At 39.6% G+C, this 20,592-nt stretch overlaps 1 protein-coding gene across 1 annotated transcript in view; it reads left to right on the forward strand.

Moving 5' to 3' along the window:
* The window catches only part of ZNF407 (zinc finger protein 407), a 383,946-nt gene that overhangs the window by 4,533 nt on the left and 358,821 nt on the right, over nt 1–20,592 (forward strand). Inside the window, exon 2 of the mRNA XM_018555528.1 lies at nt 15,684–15,798. Within this exon, the coding sequence (XP_018411030.1) occupies nt 15,684–15,798 (115 nt within the window). The remainder of the gene's footprint in view (nt 1–15,683; nt 15,799–20,592) is intronic.

Genomic DNA, 20,592 nt, shown 5'->3' on the forward strand with positions numbered 1-20,592 from the left:
CCTTTTCACTATCCTCCATTCACAAAATGTCTCGTATTTTTTCAAAGAATTCAACACATTCTGTGATTTAAAGGAGGAGAGTTGATGTCACATCCTCAAAAGGACAGGGTGTACTTCACATGCTCTGTGTACCTCAATTATGTTTTTTTGGTGCATCTGTAGCATGTCCAGTGTAAAAAAAATGGTTAAAGACAGAACCCCAATGTGGCTTTGAGTCTTTTTTAGCAGAGTTTGAACTCATGCCACTGGAGATAAACAGTATAAAATAACAGTTATTTCTCATCAGAAACAAACTTGTTCTTTATAACATGAATCCATTTTTATTTGTTAGTGAAACCTTTTTTAATTGGTGTTTACTACACAGCTTCTTTAATTGTCATCCCGCAATAGATAAATAATGTATGTGTGGTTTGGAGGATACAATTGAAAAACTCATTACCACATCCTATAAAATCTTTTCAACAGCAGCATCAGCCTTCTGCAGTATATTTTATTTTGTGTTTAAATAAGTATATATTATAATTTCATTTTAAATACATTTACCTTGTTAACATTTTTAGTGAATTCAATTCCTAAAAATGGAACCTGGTTAGAAGACCTGTGTAAGCCCTCAAAATGCCCTCATAAGGCAGATAAAAGTGAATAAAATGAGAGAGGAGATGCTAATGGAGTTCTCTTTAGAATTCTTTATGCCAATGTCTGGTCAAGACATGTTGCTTATAATTGATGTGTCCATTACTTGAATTCTCTTGTAATTATAGTCAATAAGTCTTGTAAATGTGTTAAAGCTCACTAAAAGCATACAAATTCAAGAACAGAGTAAGGCTAATAATTTAAAATAATCAATGTAGGCATTTCAGCACTTAATTTCCCTTGTGTGTTGATAGCTGATCATTCTTAATCCATTAAGATTTATTTAGTCGTTTACAATGCAAAATAGGTTTGCACTGGTCACTTCTGCCATTTGAAAATGTCCACCAGGTTAAGTGCAGAATGTAGTCCATTATTCTTCCTTGACTATATGTATTAATTGCATTTAAAATCAAGTTAATGTGTATGTGAAAGTGAGGTAACTATCAATATATGACAGAACAACCTTACTTATATAAGTTACATCATTGATTGTAACATTTAGTAAAAGTTAGCATACTTCCAACATCATTTGTAGCGCCCCTTCAAATTTATTTTAATTACGTTCTGAAAAAGCACATCGACAACTCGCAACTGGCAAGTTTTATACAAGTAAGTGTAGAAAAATATTCCTGTACAGTATACCCTGGAGTACTTGTAATGATTGTGTTGTGCTAATGCAGATCTGCTCACTTGAATTACTCTAATAACATAAATTATGGTTAAGTATGTTTAAAACAGATCTGTACTTTCACATAAGTATTGTACTGAGTCTAACCTTTTTAGGGCAATCCTAATTTTTATAAATATGCTGTAATATCTGTAATCTACAGACAAGAGTGGCTTGGCCACTATGTCCTGTGCCTGTTAAAAGTTGGCAATAGGTCTGTTTTTGTGACGGTACTATTACTTCTGGACATGTCATGGCAAACTTACTTTTAATTTGTGCATGGGATGTACTTGATTTTCCTCATGACTGTGTTTGTTTGTTTGTTTTATATTATCTTACTCTTTGTCATTCTCTGTCGGCTAGCTACTCCACAAACCAGCCAAGTAGTTGTACAGGCATCACCTTAGGCACCTTATAAAACACTGCCTCCCCTAACTGTTAGTCACCTTCTGGTTCCAGTCAGCACTGACCTCACCTCTCGCTACTGTTTATATCGCTGTTGGGTGCTTTTCCTATTCCAACTTTCTCTGGTCGCTAATAAATCCAAATCCGAGCCAAGTCCGCATTGGTGTCAGCTAGGATATTTGGATCTCAGATCTTAGAGTTAGCCTGCTTTTATAATGTGCCATCTAATGAGAGTGCAATTCACTAACAATATAGTGTCTATATTCTAGCAGTTGTGGCATATGGCCTTTAGATGTTAATGGTAGGCTTCTTTTAACTTTATCTCTGTTTTATGGGTCAAACTCAAATTTATAAATATATTTAGCCAGCCATCAGTCACATGCATCAGATACAGAACAGCATATGATGCAATCTTATATTTTTATTTTAAAACACTTATGGAAGACTTGGGCAGTACTTGACATCCAAGCTGTATTTGGTAACCTGTAATTTAGCTTGATATCAAATGCTTCATACATGACCTATTCCCTGTCCTTTCTAGGAAAAGTATCAGTGTATGATCTAAGGGTGCCAATATACTGCAAATTTCGTCCAGTTATTGAGGGACCGGCCGAAATGTATGCCGCTGACGGCACCCTTTCAGCTGGCATCCCTCGACATCTTTGTACGACCAGAGCCAGTGGCTGCTGTCAGAATACAATGCAAACAGCGGGATTCCTCAATCGACACACTTAGTGTTGGAGGAATTTGCTCCATTTTTTTTTTCTTTGTTCAGCCCACGGGTTAAATGAAAAAAATAGTGCAGTGTATGGCCAGTCTAAGACCAGCAAGACTCTTGACAGGATAGTGGGAAGAGAATAGATATTTCAGACTGACATGCATTAATTGTGCTTTGACGTTTCTGTGTCAGCTTAAGCTAAACAGTGTTTTTTGTTAAACTTTCGTCTGGCTGACATTGTTAATAATATTTCTAATGAATGAAAATTGTTAAATGACCGCCATGTTCTGCTGAATATAAAAATCTGCATTAGTGTTTTCATTTACATTCAAATTAACTTAAATACAAATAAATACAGTGAACGCAGCAGGCTAGTTGACTAAAGCACTTCTATTCAGAGATTTTTGCATGCTGTGCTAATAGGCACACGCTTCCCAATTTTGGAGGCAGTTCACTACTTCCCTACAGTGAACTGTTTATGATCTTGACTGTTGGGATTAAATGTGACCTAAATCATTAGTTTATTGAAACTTCTTTCTCTTAGGGAGTCATTCAATCAGCCACAAACAGTCACTAGGCAATCAGATGAAAAACTCCCATTGAGGATTCTCTGGGAGGAGGAGGAGGGTGGCCTTATTTACTGAATGTATAAGCCAGATATAGGGAGAAAGAACTTGTAAATATCTTATATCCAAAGTAATAGAATAAAATGCCTATGGGTTTAATGTATTCATTTAAATGTGTGCTTTAATACAAAGTGAAACAGAGTCTTTATCTTGCCTCTGATATCAGGGTTTTAAGATTATGTAGCAAAAGCACATATACCGGTAATGCCTTTGACATGCAATTCTTTATGAAAAGTATACTCCTGTCAAAACTGAAAATAAACCTTTCAATGCATACGGGCAGCACAGTCTACCTATTGAGTAGTTCTGTTTTTGTCCACATGTGTTGCACCAGTTTTTCGCACTCTCTTTTTTTTTGTGGTCTAGTGATCCTGATGCACAACTGCTGATCACACTTGAACATCTTTTAACGGCTCCTTGCTGCCTTTATCATAGATACCCAATATTATTTTTATTCAGTGAATTGTTATTAAAATTCACAATACAAAGGAAAACCAGTTGGACAATAGTATGCCATCGTCGCACAGTTCCAGGATGTAAATATACTTTGGCATTGACATACCAGGATGGTCAATATAGACATTACATCATGCGTAATGAATTTGAGTGAAGGAAACGTGTGGTACACACCCCCCCAATGACGTCAACTGAACAAATGGCAACCAATAACCATGAATAGAATCAGTAGTAGAACAAAAGAGAAAAGGGAAGGAAAAAAAAAGAGAAGAACTCCCAGCAAAAAAAAATGTAAACCTTTACAGTGGGGCTCCCTCGCACTGCAAGGGGTTAAGTGCTCCTTTTGTCTAGGGAGCTAAAATACAGAGTTATACTCAAGCACACCACGTTCATTGGTCCTAGACCAATCCCTGGAGCCTTTCTCCCCCTCCACTCTGGCCGTCTTAGGACCGGTGAGTCCTCATGTCCTATACAGTTGAGAGGACAGCAAGGGACTTTCTGTCGCTGGAGCGGGGGAGAAGACAGGCTGAAGGGAGCAGTCTAGGAGCCAGCCAGGATCACGGTTCAGGCTCACAGTGTCCACGCTAATTCAACTCAAAGGTGTTCTATCGGGTTGATGTCAGGACTTTGTGCAGGCCAGTCAAGTTCCTCCACTCCAAACTCGCTCATCCATGTCTTTATGGACCTTGCTTTGTGCACTGGTGTGCAGTCATGTTGGAACAGGAAGGGGCCATCCCCAAACTGTTGCCACAAAGTTGGGAGCATGAAATTGTCCAAAATGTCTTGGTATGCTGATGCCTTAAGAGTTCCCTTCACTGGAACTAAGGGGCCAAGCCCAACCCCTGAAAAAGAACCCCACACCATAATCCCCCCTCCACCAAACTTTACACTTGGCACAATGCAGTCAGGCAAGTACCGTTCTCCTGGCAACCACCAAACCCAGACACGTCCATCGGATTGTTACAGATAAACGTGATGTGTCACTCCAGAGAACACGTCTCCACTTCTCTAGAGTCCACTGGCGGCGTGCTTTACACCACTGCATCCGACACTTTGCATTGCACTTGGTGATGTAAGGCTTGGATGCAGCTACTTGACCATGGAAACCCATTCCATGAAGGTCTCTACGCACTGTTGTGCCAATCTGAAGGCCGGACGAAGTTTGGAGGTCTGTAGCTATTGACTCTCCATACAGCTGGCGACTTCTCCGCACTGTGCGCTTCAGCATGTGCTCTGTCATTTTATGTGGCCTATCACTTTGTGGCTGAGTTGCTGTTGTTCCCAGCTGCTTCCACTTTGTTATAATACCACTAACAGTTGACTGGAATATTTTTAGTAGCAGGGAAATGTCACGGATGGACTTATTGTACAGGTGGCAACCTATCGCGGTACCACACTTGAATTCACTGAGCTCCTGAGAGGGACCCATTCATTCAAGTCTGCAGTTAGGGTGACACTTTGAGACAAGGTTTGGGATATAGCCAGGGGCAGAGTTGTGGATGGCTTTGTAAGTGGTTGTTAATATTTAGAATTTTATCCTTTGGGCGATTGCAAGCCAGTGCAGGGATTGGCAGAGGGGGGTTGCAGACACTGAGCAGTCGGTTAGGTGGATGAGTTTAGCAGCAGCATTTATGATAGATTGAAGGGAGGATAGCCTGTGTAGAGGTAGGCCAATGCAATGAAGAGGGAACTGCAATAGTCAAGACGAGAGATAACAAGTGAGTGGATGAGTAGTTCAGCGGTTTCATTGGTGAGGAAGAGGCATATTTTGGAGATGTTACGAAGGTGAAGGCAGCAGGATTTGGATAGTGATTGGATGTGGGGCAGAAAGATGAGCTCCGAGTCCAGGAGGACACCTAGCACATTGGCATGGTGGTGAGGGTTGGATAGTTGTGTTATCAATCTCAAGGGAAAAGTTGGGGGAAGGTGCACGGGCTGGAGGAAATATCATGAGCTCAGTTTTTGAAAGGTTGAGTTTTAAGAAGTGTTGTGACATCCAGACTGATATGTCGGTTAGTAGATTAGTGACATGCAAGCACTCTGAGGGGGTGAGTTGTGGAGTAGGAAGATATATTTGAGTGTCATCAGCATAGAGATGGTATTGGAAGCCATGTTAGGTTATTAACTGACATGGCTTCCAATAAAAGCGAAGGGGTCCAAGAACAGAGCCTTGGGGAACCCCTACAGAAAGAGGAAGAGGAGGGGAGGAGTTAGACTTGTAGGTGACACTGAAGGAGCGCTTAGATAGGTAGGAGGAGAACCATGAGAGAGCAGAGTCATGTAGGCCAAGTGAGTGGAGTTTTTTGAGGAGGAGCAGGTGGTCAACAGTGTCAAAAACAGCAGAAAGGTCTACTAGCAAGAGTAAGGAGTAGTGGCTGTTGTTTTTAGCAGTTAGGAAGTAATTAGTGAGTTTTAGGAGGGTGGTTTTAGTGGAGTATAGGGGGTGAAAGCCAGACTGTAAGGGGTTGAGATGGTTATCGGCGAGTTGGTGGCTCAGACAACTGTAAATAAGGCGTTCTAGGCGTTCCAGGAGTTTAGAGGTGAATGGGCTTAAGGAGATTGGTCTAAGATTGTTGAGGTTGGTAGGGTCCAGTGAGGGTTTTGTGGGTATTGGGGTGACCAGCGCATGCTTCAGAGGGGAGGGAAAGATGCCAGTAGAGAGGGAAAGATTGAAAATCTGAGTAAGAGAGTGTAGGATAGAGCAAGAGGGTGACCTAAGTAATGGTGAGGGAACAGGGTTCAGGGGTCAAGTGGTGAGGTAAGTGTCAGAGAAAAGCTTTGTAACCTCCTCTGTGGTGACAGGGTCAAAAGAGGAAAGTAACAAGTGTGATGGTGGGTAGGGTGCATTAATAGGGGAAGATGACTGGATAGTGGCGATCTGATCCCAAATTGTATCTATTTTGTTTTTGAAATGAATGGCAATGTCCTGGGCGTTGAGTGAGTTAGTGGGTGGTAGCGGTAGGATGCATAGCAGAGAGTTAAAAGTAGAGAAGAGTTGACATGGTCTGGATAAGAGTGTGTTAAGGAGAGTGACAAAATATGTCTGTTTGGCAGCAGGGAGGAAGGAATTCTATTTTAGGAGGGCAGCTTTTTACAGGGTGAAGTCTTGCAGAAGTCTAGTTTTCCGTCACATTCGCTCAAGACCGTGGCCTTGTCTTTTTAGATGTCCTTGTTTATTCCGTTTGCCACGGTTGTAGTGGACATGGTCTAAGATTGTGTGTAGTGAGGGGAGCCAAAGTGTCTAGGGAGGATGAGAGCAAGCTGTTGTAGACAGAAGACGCCGGGTCTGGGCAGGACAGGTCAGTAGCAAAGAAGAGAAGAGTCGAGGTGGCGAAAGTTTCTCCGGGTGACAGTGTGCCGTGTAGGGGGATTCAGGGTTGGGGGCAGGGTGAGAGTGAAACAGACAAGGTTGTGGTCTGAGAGGGGAAAAGGGGTGTTGGAGAGGTTGCAAGGAAGTGCACAGGTGAGAGAAAACAAATTCTAGTATGTTACCATCAGAGTGAGTAAGAGTGCCTGACCATTGTGTTTATATCATGGCTAGGTTAAGAAATTGAGTGGAAGTCGTGGTGTTAATGTTCATAATGATGTGCAGTGGCTTCACTTGGGATACTGGCCTGCTAAAACAGTGTATCTACTTGTAGAGGTGAGGAAGAGAAAGTAGGAGAAAAGGGGGTTATTTGAATTGCACCTCAGAGATTGAGGGCAATTAGCTTGAGCAGAATGCATGGTCAGAAAGACATGAATCAGGCATCTAAATAAAGCTATTAGAGCTGCAGCTAACGATTATTTTCAAAATCGATTAGTTAGACGATTATTACGTTTGATTAATCGGATACATTTAAAAAAATGGCTCCAGTGATGGGACTACTAGTTTGTATTGAGATTGTAGTCCATCACAGGAGCAAGCTTGGAGCGGTGGATGTAAAAAAGAAAAAAAAAAGTGTGGTGTGCAATATAGTGAAATTAAAAGTGTATAATTATACAGCAATGAATGCAGAATGCCTGTCTATCGGGCCTGTCATCCTCCCATGCCTGCTCCTCCTTCTGCTCCCTGCGTCCCTGTGGCGAACATGGATGTGGGCGGGCGGTGAGCACGAATCGGAGAGGAGGTGCGGCGTGTGGAGCGTGGATGCGGGTGGGTCTGGCAGTGGTGAGCGTGAGGTTGGGAGGAGGTGTGGCGCGCAGCGTGTATGGAGCCGTGAAAAGGGCCAACTAATCAGAAGCCGATTAATCGATGATTGAAAAAGTCGACAACTTTTTCAATCCATTATAATCGATTATGTCGATTTTTAGTTGTTGCAGCTCTAAAAGCTATCACTTAAAACATCAGACATAGACTTAAATAATAATTAGAATAGTACATACTATTGATACCACATACATATCAAAATATTTTCATTTCTTTCTCTGTCTGGAACTCTCAAGGCTGTTTACAATATTTTTTTTCCTAGCTATACATATAGTAGACATGTTCAATGCTTCTCTTCTTTTTATAGCTGCTTGATCATCTTGATGCTGTTTAGAAATGTTCTGTTGCAAACTCCGTAGCCTTCCAAAAACAGGTAGATTTATTTTGGGATCATGTGACAATTTAACTGCGCACAGGTGAACTCCATTAAACTAAGTGTGTGACTTTTGAAGGCAGCTGGTTGAGCCTGTTTTTTTTTTTTTTTGTGTGTGGTGTAGGCTTCACAGCAAAAGGCTAAACAGGTTCATTATTTTGCAAGCTTTTCAGGGTTTTTTTTTATAAGAAAAAACTTTAATTTGGAAAATCTATGAAGTTATTTTGTTTTGACATTTTGATATTGAGATTTTTGTGTAGGTCAGTAGCCTGAAATCATGATTAAACACTTTTTAATTGTAAGCTGTAACACAGCAAAATGGGTCTAAGCTGGTGGTGAATACTTATGCAAAGCACTGTATGAGTTTATAGTGGGTTATACTATGTTGGTGAAGAACAGAAAGATGAGATAATATCAGTTATGTTTGTGGTAATACATTCAGTATTATTGCAAGTTTGACCATGTATTAAGAAGTTAGGCTTTGTTCACTTGAAAAATCTGAGAATGTGAATTTCATTTAAAAAAAACAAAACCCTGTGCATGATTGGATATCTGCTACAATTATAGGTTTACTTCACACCTTCACAAAGTATATTTAACAGCAATGTAAATGGGTATAACATTAATGCACCTTGTGTGCATGCCACAGTTATTATTGTTGGTTTCCTGGCTAGATTATGTATTTGTGTAGTGTGTAGTCACAGCAATAGGTCCAAAAGGCGTGCTACGTGATTGTCATTCTCCTTGTATGCTTAGAAACACATCCTTTCTCCTTTTATACAATTTGCATTAGCCCTTTTACATGGTGCAATGACAATTTAGAATGTCACCAAATTAATGATTAATTTAGTTTTATCTGCATCATTTAAATAAACTAGAGTTTCTCTGGGTGATTGATGAGATGTGATTGCTGTTAGCTGCAGTCTCAACCTGCTTTTGACATTTAAACATATAAAGCTGACTAGATATAACCATTCAGGTGCTAAATATATTTTACATCTACTTCTGCTGCTAGAAATGGAAGTATTAAGAGATCTAGCCTCATTGTCATTGAACTGTGAAATATTCAACCTTGTCTGCCCGTGCTTAGTACTGTTGACTTTTTTATTTCTTTCCGAAGATTAAAATTAAATGCTTCATTTTTTCGTCAGCTTTTCGGAATTACATTGAAATTTAAGACTTTCAGATTTTACTGAGAACTTCATTTCAACAGAGCATTTCTTAGAGGATGATCTTATTTCCAAGGGCACCACGCACAGCGATATTGATCAATTCTGATAGAGGGTAAATTCTGTCTTATCAAAGCCATCACCGTATACTCATTAGTGGTCCTATATTTTATAGGTGGATTTCGTGGAGCGAATAGAGTAGTTCACTAAACATAAGCTAAACGTAATATGGTGCATACATAACTGCACTGTATTGAAGTTACGTTTAACAGCTTGCCATATTATGCTGGAGCTGTAATACAGTGTAAAGCAGTTTCATTGGTTATTTTTTTTTTTTTTGCTATTATTTCTCTTTGATGTGCTGAATATGGATCGGCAAATCTAATCACATTTTTAAAACCATGAGAACTTTGACCTATAAAACCTGTCCAGGGGTGTCGATCCATTGCCCTTTTTACCTCCACTCTGTTGTAAAATAACTGGTTAATCATAACACTTCCATCTTGTTTCATATATCTACTCAATGCTAGGCATTCAATAATAAAGTTTGTGCTTGAAATAAATAATAGCCAAAAATGTCAATACTTCTGGTTTCCAGAATAATCATAAATTCTAGGCTATAAAACAGTCGTAAAGGCATAATATTTTATCCACAGTATATTCACACATTGCATGTCATTACAATAGCAGAGTGATGAATCACCCCTGCTGTGTGACAGGAAAAATCTGAAATAACTGTGCCGATGTGAAATGTTGGAAACTTGGAACTACGCGCGTGAATTGAGCACAAATCCAGAATTTATTTCTATGTGGTTTCTAACTGTACAGTTGATCTTTTTACCCTTTATGTTTTTCTGGAAATGTATTTAGCTTGTATGTTTGGAACATTTATTTGTTTCAAAGTGGTATGGGCGTCCTGGTTGTTATTAAGGCGATACAGTTTTGTTTAGTAGGGCAGTTCAGAGAAAGTATGCAAAGTGCAGTGTCTTTAGCAACCAATCAAATTCAAGTTTTTTCCCCAGTGTTCTTTGTAGAACATCAGACTCTATTCCTTAACCTGTAAGTATAGATTTTCCTTTGGGGAGGTTTATGCACTATGTAAATAATAATAATAATAATAATGTAAAAAAAGAACACAGATCCATCTAGTGGCTATTACACTGTACATACTCATAAGTTCAGTTTAAGCTTAGGTGGTAGGGTCTCTCTACCCAGATTTGCTGTATCTACAATAGCCTGTGAAGATTATTCTATCAAGCAGCTGCTGGTGATGTCAGATCGGACAACAAGACAACCAAAGTGTCTTCTCAGACCAAATTCAGTATTTTGCTGTGATGGCCCTGCCTATCGAATAGTCATTGCAGTGGCTGGCTTCAGTGTTTTTACCCAGTTTTTGTGACCTGGCTGCTTATATGAAGTCATACCAGACCCCTAAAACTGGAAATTACCTGTAGCCGTTCTACTTGGTTTTGGTGCCATCGCAGGCTGGCCCTGAAGACTTGCAGGGGTGTTTTTGTTACGGCTTTAGATGTTGCACTGTTTATCCTATTCTGGATCTCCTTAGCTATTTCCCCAGGCTGTTGATTCCTCTCTGTCTATTGCTCTCTGCTTCTTATTATGTGGACACAGTAAGGCTCAGTGCCTGTCTAGGATTTGACACCTTTTACACTCTTTTTTTTTTTTAAACTTTTGCACTTCCCTTCTGTTTGCAGCTCATTATTGCAGTACTTGCAATTGGGCCCTAACTGGCGGTGTTATCCATAAGGGACATCACCTTGTGACTGGCTGTTTCCTTACTTTTGACAGTGTGTCTAACACTGTAAGGAAGAATGGTCACAACGTGTACATGGACAAACCCTCAAAACAAACCTTGTTTTCTGCTTGTGCTAGGTGTTACCTTAACTTTGACAGTGCTCCATCTAAATTCGTCTCATGCCTGCAGGTTCTCTGAGCTACCCACTTCTGCATCCACTATTGGCACATTTCTGGAGCAATCCAGTGTGACTACAGCTAGCATTTGTGGTTTACAGTTTCTGCCTCTGGTGATATCGGGCTTTGTGTCTCAACTGACCAGGCCTCCGCTACCAGCCCAGGCCATTGGGGTCACTGGAATAGTCCTTGCCACAGACAATGTGGTCTCACCCACTCTACTAGAGGCCTTGGCTAAGTCTTACAACTCCAGTGATGATTTTACCTCCCTTTAAAGAGCATAGTGGAACTCTAAAATTTTCCTCAAGGCAGAAAGAAGCCTTTGACAGCCAGGTCAGGCAGGTATTGAGATACTTATTGGGCACCACTGTCAGATTACAAAGGACACAGGGAGATTTGTCCATTCATGCTATTCGTGTAAATTGAGGAATCTGACAGATTTTTTCGTTTTGTTCAGCCAGATATTTTTTAAGCCTCACAGGCTGAACAAAACTAATATAACTGTGTACCCAGCTTAACTGCCACATTTGCTGGGCAGCTTGTTCTCTTAAAGTGTGGTTTCACTTTTGTGGCCAAATGGGATAACCTCTATTTTATGTTTGTTATATGTTCCCATTCACATAGCATAACTTTAAAAAAAATACATTGTTACTTACATTTTTAAGTGCATTTTATTCTCTTACAAAAATCCTACCTAGACTCCCCCCTATGTAATGTTAAGGAGGGTGATCTGCAAAGTTACGTTTACTCTAATCCTGTCTGTACTTTGCTGGCAGATTTAATTATTGGTTATAAAACTGATTTATAGATTTGAACACTGTCTGTCCTAAAAAAGGATTAAAGCCTTCCAGAGCTGGCGCTACCACACAGGCAGTACAAGTGGCCGCCTGAGGGTGCTGGTGGGGGAGGGTGGAGAAACACTGCCTCCCTCCCATACACAGGAGCAGCGCAATGGACGGGGCTCTGAGCTTCAGTTTCTTATAGCCAGAGCCCCGCCCCCAGCTCCCTCTGCTCTCTAGAGTCTGCTGGTGCTGTTCCTGCACTGTCCTGACTGAGATATTTACATATGAATGGGCCGATGTGATTTGCATATCAATAAGTCACGACCCATTGATATGTAAATATTGGGGCTAATTCATATGTAAAGCCCCTCCCGCTGCTAAGGAAGAAAAAACTGCCTGAAGACTGCAAGAACAAGGTATGTTTAAGTATGTGTATGGTGAATACCTTCGTTACATTGGCGGTCATTGTGAATACCTTCCTTACATTGGCGGTCATGGGATGTCTTTGCAGGGCTAGCGCTACCAATAGACTGCCTGAGGGTGGCGGGGGAAAATGCACTTTCGCCTGTGTAGGCAAAAATCCTTGCATCGGCCGTGAAGCCTTCGAGGCATTGTATGTTAATGAGAGGACCCTCACTATGGTTTTACTCTCACACTGCTCAGAGTAACTTGGTATCTGCACACCACCAAGCCTTAACCTAAAAGTAGCTAAAAGGTAAGATACATGCTTTTAAATACGTTTTGATATGCTGTGTGGATTGGAACACATAAGAAACATATAGTGGGGTTTTCTCAGGTTTGACTGCAAAAGTGGAACTACACTTTAAAGCAAGTTAAAGAACAGGCTTACTGGCCTGATAACCAGGTGAAAATTAAAGGAAGAAGCTTCAAGAAAGAAAGCTAATGCAGACACCACATTGAAGGATTGGCAAGGTGCAATATATAAAATGTTTGCTTTTGGGTTTAGATATTCTTTAAAGACTTGTTGTCTAAAGGGTGAAAACCTGATCCGCTTTCCCCTTTTCCTGGGGGTTTTCACTCTTTCTTTGAGGAATCTGTTAAGAAATGGGCAACACCATCTACGGTGCAATCCCTTCTCTGTTCTTAATAAGGCAAATGTTATTCCCATTGAGGACTTCTTTATTTTAAGGATCTGATGGAGAAACATTTTGAATCCCAACCCTAGCCTGTATTATTATTATTATTATTATTAATATTTTTTTTTTTCAGCTGGTTTCTTGCTCAGACCAGTGTTTTTCCTTGGCCTGGGTCTCTCGGGCAGTTATGGGTTAGGCTTAATGTCTGCATCAGGAGCAGGTTACTGATTGATGGTTGCTCACATCAACACCTATCTAATCTGACAGAACATATATTGCAGGTGGTCAAATATATTGGTATAGCCTCTCTGGATGCAGGTCACTTAAAGTGACATTAAACCCTCAGATTTTTTAACATAAACCAATACGGTAATGTGTGCCTTACTGTAATCCATGGTTGTTTCCTGTCTCTTTGCTGCTATTCCTTTTTAAATCCTCATGTCTTCTCCTGCTTGGGGAGAACTTCCCTTTTCAGCTCAGGGCCTCTTCCTGTAGTGCTGGCTCAGGTTACAAGCCTATACAAACTTATACACAGACACCGTGTATCCATTCCTGAGACAAGGCAGTCTGCTGCAAAACAGAAGTTCTGCCCAGCATGAGAACAGATACAAATTTAAAAGGAAGAGCAGCAAAGAGAAGGGAAACAACCATGGATTACAGTAAGGCACACATTACAGTATTGTTGTATGTTAAAAAATCTGAGGGTTTAATGTCACTTTAACTGTTCACAGCAGTTTAGTTCTGCTGCTGTGGTAATTTGCATAATGTTTGAGCTTTAATTTCCCTTTCATTTTAAAGACTTTTAGGATCCTTGATGAAATCATAACGGACACCATAGGTAAGAAGAATACTAATTTTCTCCTCACTGCAGAAAGAAACACGCTTCTTTCGTGTGCACAAGTGCCTCTGTCATGACAACCCTCCTCGAACCTCAAGCTAAAAGCTTTGGCCATATTCAAATCTGCAAACAAATCTTCTGCATAAAGGTTTGACCTCACGTGTGGGCATTTGCTGGCTTTTGCAAACTTTTTGGCACTAAAATATTTCCAAAGTCTCGGAATGGCAAGTGGTATCTGCAGGATACTATATAGAGGTTTTGATGTGGAGTGTCAAAGGGGTGATTATCCCTGTTCACCATCTGAAGAAATTCAGGGTTTTTTATTCAGACATGTTCACATTACTGAAATTAGATGGTTCTGTTCTGAGGCCAAATTACGGAACGTATGGTTGTTTGCTCAAGGTGTTGCTCATAGGACTTTTCACAGTGCTGTTTGCTTTAAAGTACACATACATGAGGGATTTAGTCATTGCATCAGCAGCAGACTCTCTGACGAGTGATTTTTTTTGTTTTGTTCTGCATTTGCACGATATTGCCCATCAAATAATTTCTTATAATGGGAGATTATGCTGCACTGGCCCTTTTGTGCTGACGTGACACATCAATACCCAGATAGCAAGCAATTGAGCTGCAAGTTTGAAAATGACTTGCTAAACTATTGCAGACTTGCCATGCTTCACAATTTTGTTGCACAATTACAGCAAGTCTGCATTGCAAGTCTCCAGACCAGCGAGCTTGCAGAGCTCTTGCTAAGACCTGCAGGACTCTTGCTGTAGACTTGCCAAGCAAATTTGCTACAAATTCAAAAAGTGTCAACTAGAACTTGTTCTGCAAGTCTACAACGTGCCAGGAATATGTGCAGCAAGTTAACAAAAATTACAATTTCACCCTGCCACAAGTTTGTAGCAAGTTTTTCTTGCTATCTGGGTATCAATATACCAATCAATATATTTCCAGCAGTGTTGGTCAATGTCCGATAACCTGTTGCAGTTAATGCAATATTTAAAAAAAAAATTAAAAAAAATTGTGGAACTTAATTTGGCTAGCAGAGGCTCTGATATTTCTTTTGAAGACTATCTCGGGTACTTCTAGGCACCTCAGAGTACCTCTGCTTAAGCAATATCATTAGTTTAGGATTTTAACAAGTTCATAAGAGAAACACGATGGCTTTGCTAACCTTCTGAAAATGCAGTTGCCTTACTGTTCTGCTGTCCTCTGTTTTGTTCCTGTTTGAAGTTAGTGTCTGCAGATCAGAAATATAGGTATGCAGATCAGAAATTTGGGCAAAGCTGTTTTTACATGTGCTTTTTTTTTCTTTTCCTCAATAATACTTGTTACAGATATACAAAGAGGGGCATTTATCAAAACTGGAGCAGACAAAATCTGGTGCAGTTGCCCATGGTAATCAATCAGCTTTTACCTTTTATTTTCAAAGCTTAACTGACCAAACTGAACAGAGAAGTTGATTGGTCACTATGGGCAACTGCTCCAGATTCTGTCTGCTCCAGTTCTAATGAATTTACCTAATGAGTTTCGATTTTTTTTTATACAGAAGTTTGAAATTTCACTTCTTAATTCTTGAGTTGTTGTATACTGCAGCAATAAAGTTAGACATTTCTTTTAAAAAAAATAATTTTTACCCCTAAATTTATTTTGAGACGTAATTTACAATTTCATGTTCTGCTTATTAAAAAAAAAAAAAGGACCCACAACTATGCTTCACCGACCGTTTCAGTTTGAATTCTGCACATAAACATGCAACTATATTGCCATTTATTTGTTACATTTTTTTTATGTGTAGGATCAAAGCCATTCAAGTGCAAGATATGCCACTTTGCAGCAGCTCAGCTAGGAGATGCCAGAAACCATGTGAAGAGACATCTTGGGATGAGAGAATACAAGTGTCATGTTTGTGGGTGAGTAAATTACTCTACTACTGTTATAGATCACACTTTGAAAGGAAAAAAAAAAGACTAGAACATGTAAATTCCTTCACCATCCAAACTGACTCTCACAATGGCTAACATTATGCATGCATACCCTGCTTTTCATTGTTATGGTAAATTCTTTAAATACAGTTATGACATGTCTCTCCCACTCTAATCCTGCACTGTGAATGAGCAATTGTATGGGGCTAGGAGGTCATTCTGAACCTGTAATCTGTAAATTGCCTAAATTATAGGATGTTCACTCATATTGCCAGAGAGAACTTTAAATTCCTGTTAAAGACATCAAAACTATATAATAAAACTTGTAACACGGAGGTTTAGTTGATGCGCTGTTCTTTCTGGACTCTGCAAAGCATTCTTTTCCTTTGCCACATTTTATTATGTTGGTGACTTAAAATGTAAATGTTTGTTAAGTTAGTAGAAAGCTTGCAAACATAGGCAGCACAAATAACAGTTGCCTTCCAAGGCAAAGTTTTCCGAATATGTCCACTTCCTTTATGCCAGATCTCTAAGACGTAGAAAACCGAAAAGGAGGGGAAGAGCAAAGAGACATTAAAGAAAAGGGATGCGAATGACAAATGGGAAAATATAAACATTTAGCAAAACTAAATGGAAAACTGTGGGATGCAATATGTAAAAAAATATTTGTTAAATTGGTCATCAATATAGAACCTTTTTTTTACATTCACATCTGCTTACCAGTAGACATCCACAGTTAAGTGGTTAATTGATATGCAAGAAAACAGTCCTAAAGTAAGCAAAGGACCTGATAGGTGGCATACTAAAAAAGTAATAAAATAAGCAAAGGGTAATTGCAGATAATAGCCAAGTTAAGAGAAGAATGCAGAAGATGAGCTAAGGCTGTACCTCCCAATAATGGCAAATCATCATAGTTTGACAAGGCATGTGTAGAAGACACTGTGACAGTGCATTCACCAGGATTTAACTTCCTAGGAATGGGCACAGACGCTTTTGAATTTTGCCCTATATCAAGCAGGTTTATAGGCGAACAGTGCTGATTGGAGGGATGGATGGGGCAGGGGTTGGGCATAGCTGGCTCTGCCTCTGTCAGCAAGCTGGGTGGATTTCAACAGTATTGTCAGGATCCGTCCCGGTATGCTGAGTTTTTTGGATCACAGGAGGAAGTAGCATATGTCCTCCCGTGACCCAAAAGATAACTTTGGAAAAAAAAGTAACCTCTTAGATCTTCTTTAAAAAAAAAAAAAGTCTGTAGTCCAGGACATGCACTTGTTTTTGCTCTTTTATTAAACACTGGGCTCCCAATCATAGTGAAATGTTTGATAGTCTAAAAACGGTATTGTAGATAATTTATTTTTGTTGGTGAGTAGAGTTTGAGGCAGTATATAGTATACTGTTACCCAAATTACTAGTTTAAGTACAGATCTGCTAAATAAGCATTCAAACTTACAACTATATGGTATTCAATAAAGATTTATGTGTAGGAGAGAAAACTACCTTGCCTCGTTTAGGATTTTTGTTTGGTTCTAAGTCTGCTTCTGTTTTTTGCTAAAATGTTTTCTGTTTCTTGCATGATATTCCTCGGCAAAGACGTTTAGTTTGCAGGGTTTAATCGTCCATCAAAAATGTTGCATTTTGAAAAAGACGTTAGAAATTCTGTAATGTGGAACTATTTATTTCCAGGGAAATGTCCTAAAGCTTTAAAATGCCACAATATGCATAGTGTATTACAATATATGATGATCCAGTCTTAGTTAAAAATATGTTTTAACGTTATTGTGCCAGTAAATGTAACGGATATGTGTTCAATAAAACCACTTTACACTTACCTTTTGTATCCTGCTTAGAGAAGTCGTCTAGCTAATGCAAAGACGGGCTCAAATTCAATTACTGTTAGCACAGTGCACCGGATTATGCATATTAACAGTCAACTTTTACGTACAATACAAATCTATTGCTTTACCAGACTTTATGGTTAAGTGGGTACTTCGATATGGGAACAATGATGTGTCCCATTACTTTACTATGCAAATCGCTGCTGGGATAGAATAAGTAGCATTCAAACTAGACCTACACCTGCATTTTTTTTTTCATTTTATCCATGTAATGTACTGTAGCTAATCTGTTTTTTACATTCTGTATTTCGTTCTGTTGAAACCTTATGGGTTAAAGTGGACCTTTCAGTAACTTTAAAAGTCTGCAATAATAAATTCCTGAAATGTCACAATATACAATAGCAGGAATTTTTTTTCAAACAACTCTGTACCTTTTACCATTAAAGAGCAGTTCTTGAGCTCCAGGCAAGGAGGAAGCATTTATTTTGTCTCCTCTTCCCCAGTGATCAGACTGCGCAATTGTATCCATGTGGCAAGTCACATGGTGAGACGTGCAGCAGGTGTCTGTTCTGTGTCGAACACTTTTGAAAACTGCTATTGTGGCACCCCTGAGCTGGCAGTAGATGTTGACTTTAGATAATGCCTCAACAAATTTGCCTCCATACTTCTGGAAAGAAAAGGTAGTTGACTGTATTGTCAGGTGGAGTGCTGTCATTTCTGTGAGAGGTAATGAATACCTTGATGTGTTAAACTTACATATTGAATAGCATGCATGTTCTTCACACACTTAATTTCTGATCCTAAATTGACTTTAACAAAGCCAACCTGTTAAACTTTCAAATGTGTTTTGCAACATGCATACAGATGAGTCACCGTTTTTGGTGAAAACTCTCATGGAGCATATATAAAACATAACCATGCACAGGTATTCAGGTTACTATTTTATGCTCTCAAAGATATTTTGCATTGGTCAAAAGTTCGAAAAGATCTGCCCATTTTCACACAACTTGTTAATAAGATACTACCCAGTTATAAGTGGACCCTGACTTCTGGTCCGGTAATGTTTAATATTATGTACTTAGCTGATAATGTGTTTTTTGTTTTTTTTTTACTCCTTTTTGTTTGACATTCTTCCTGGTCAGGTTGGGATTTTGTAAAAACCAATAACTATTGGAGGAGATCCTTTTGCACTAAAAATGACTAAATCCTGCCTACAAACACCTAATGTGAAAGAAGCAATATACTAAATCTTAGTGCACCGCTAAATAATACCAAATACATACATATAACAGTGACAAATATTATATGAAGTGCAATCAAAACACATGTAAAGTGCAAAGTAGTCCATAAATCTTCAAACTCTGGAAAAGTGCTTAAGTGCCCTTTGCAAATCAAATTCACTATAAACATATAAACACAAACTTCCAATTTGAATCCTGGAAAAAAAAATCATGTTTTTTTTGTGAATGAGTTCCAATAAACAATAAGCTGTGAGTGCAGTCTGAATTCAGGGAACCAACATTTTTTTATATGAATCATTTCCAATATAGTCCATATTATAACTCCTTCACAAAGGTAACAAACTAATACAATATAGTCTATTGACAACCCCCACACAATAGAACTGGCACTCACCTTTTACAATGGACCTCAACTAAAGTAAACTAGCTGGGCTATCCTCCCTTATAACTATTAAAGGATGGAAGAGCTTCTGGTCCCGTATGCCTTCAACTTCTACGTAATTCTCCAGTGTATTCAGAGAATACGAGGACAAACAAAGCGGCAACATAGCGTCAAAAAAACAAACACAAAATAAAACCACACTTGCAATGCGAGTACACTTAAAACATGCACATGAGAACTGCATTTATTAGAGGAAATAAACACCACTGCCACCCTGGTCACAATGGGTGATGGCAGCACCTCATCAGACTCTGCCTAGTGAAGCAAATTGCAACTGCACACATCATTTTATAACTAGCTTTTAAAGTAAGGTGCACGTGGAAGGGCTTTACACAATACAAACACAAAAGTTCCCCAGCCCACTTACCAGCTAGCCTGCAAAAAAAAACCAAACACTGTCTAATTATTAGCGTTAACAACAGAGGTTTTGGTTGCACAACTTTGGCAAAATATGTGCAAGCCACACTGCCATGTCAAGGCCCCTCTTTTTAGTGTCGTACTAACTCTAATCTATGAGAGCCTTGGAGCATATAGAGCAAAGGATGAATTTGGGTGCTTGGAGGTAACCCATTAGGCTGGGTTCACACCTAGGTGTATTACGCATGCACGTCTGTCGCGCGACCGTCACACGGTTTTTTAACCGCGATTTGCGGTAAAAAAATTGCGCGACCGTCGCGCGATTCCGAAGTCTACTTGGCTGTATCACAATGGAAAACGCCCTCCAAAACGGCCCAAAGAAGTACATGTACTTGTTTGGGAGTCAGCCGTTTTGTAGGGCGTTCAGACGGGCGGAAATACGGAAAGGTGTGAACCATACCCATAGAAAACAATGGGATTTTCATGGTTGTACGTTTTGTAGAGCGTTCATAGAGCGTTGAACGCCCGACAAAACGGAAAGGTGTGAACGGGGCCTTACTCAAAGGTACAGGGACACCTCAGAAGCTCAGTACATCACAATGACAGCTGAAGCCCCCAGTGTGTTCCTACATCAAATCCAGTAAGTGAAGCAAATGGCGACCACGCACATCAAATTATAACTAGCTTTTAACCAGTTGACATCCGCGGTGTTAAACCCCCTTCCCATCCAGGCCATTTTTCAGTATTCAGCGCTGCTGTACTTTAACTGACATTTATTCCGTCATGCAGCGCTGTACTGAAATTAATTTTATACCCTTTTTTGGGGACAAATTGAGCTTTCTTTTGGTGGTATTTATTCACCACTGGGGGTTTTATTTTTTTAATATATTAAGGAAAAATTACCGAA

This window comes from Nanorana parkeri, unplaced genomic scaffold (assembly GCF_000935625.1).
Source record: "Nanorana parkeri isolate BGI_ZX_2015 unplaced genomic scaffold, ASM93562v1 scaffold200, whole genome shotgun sequence".
Lineage (NCBI taxonomy): Eukaryota > Metazoa > Chordata > Amphibia > Anura > Dicroglossidae > Nanorana > Nanorana parkeri.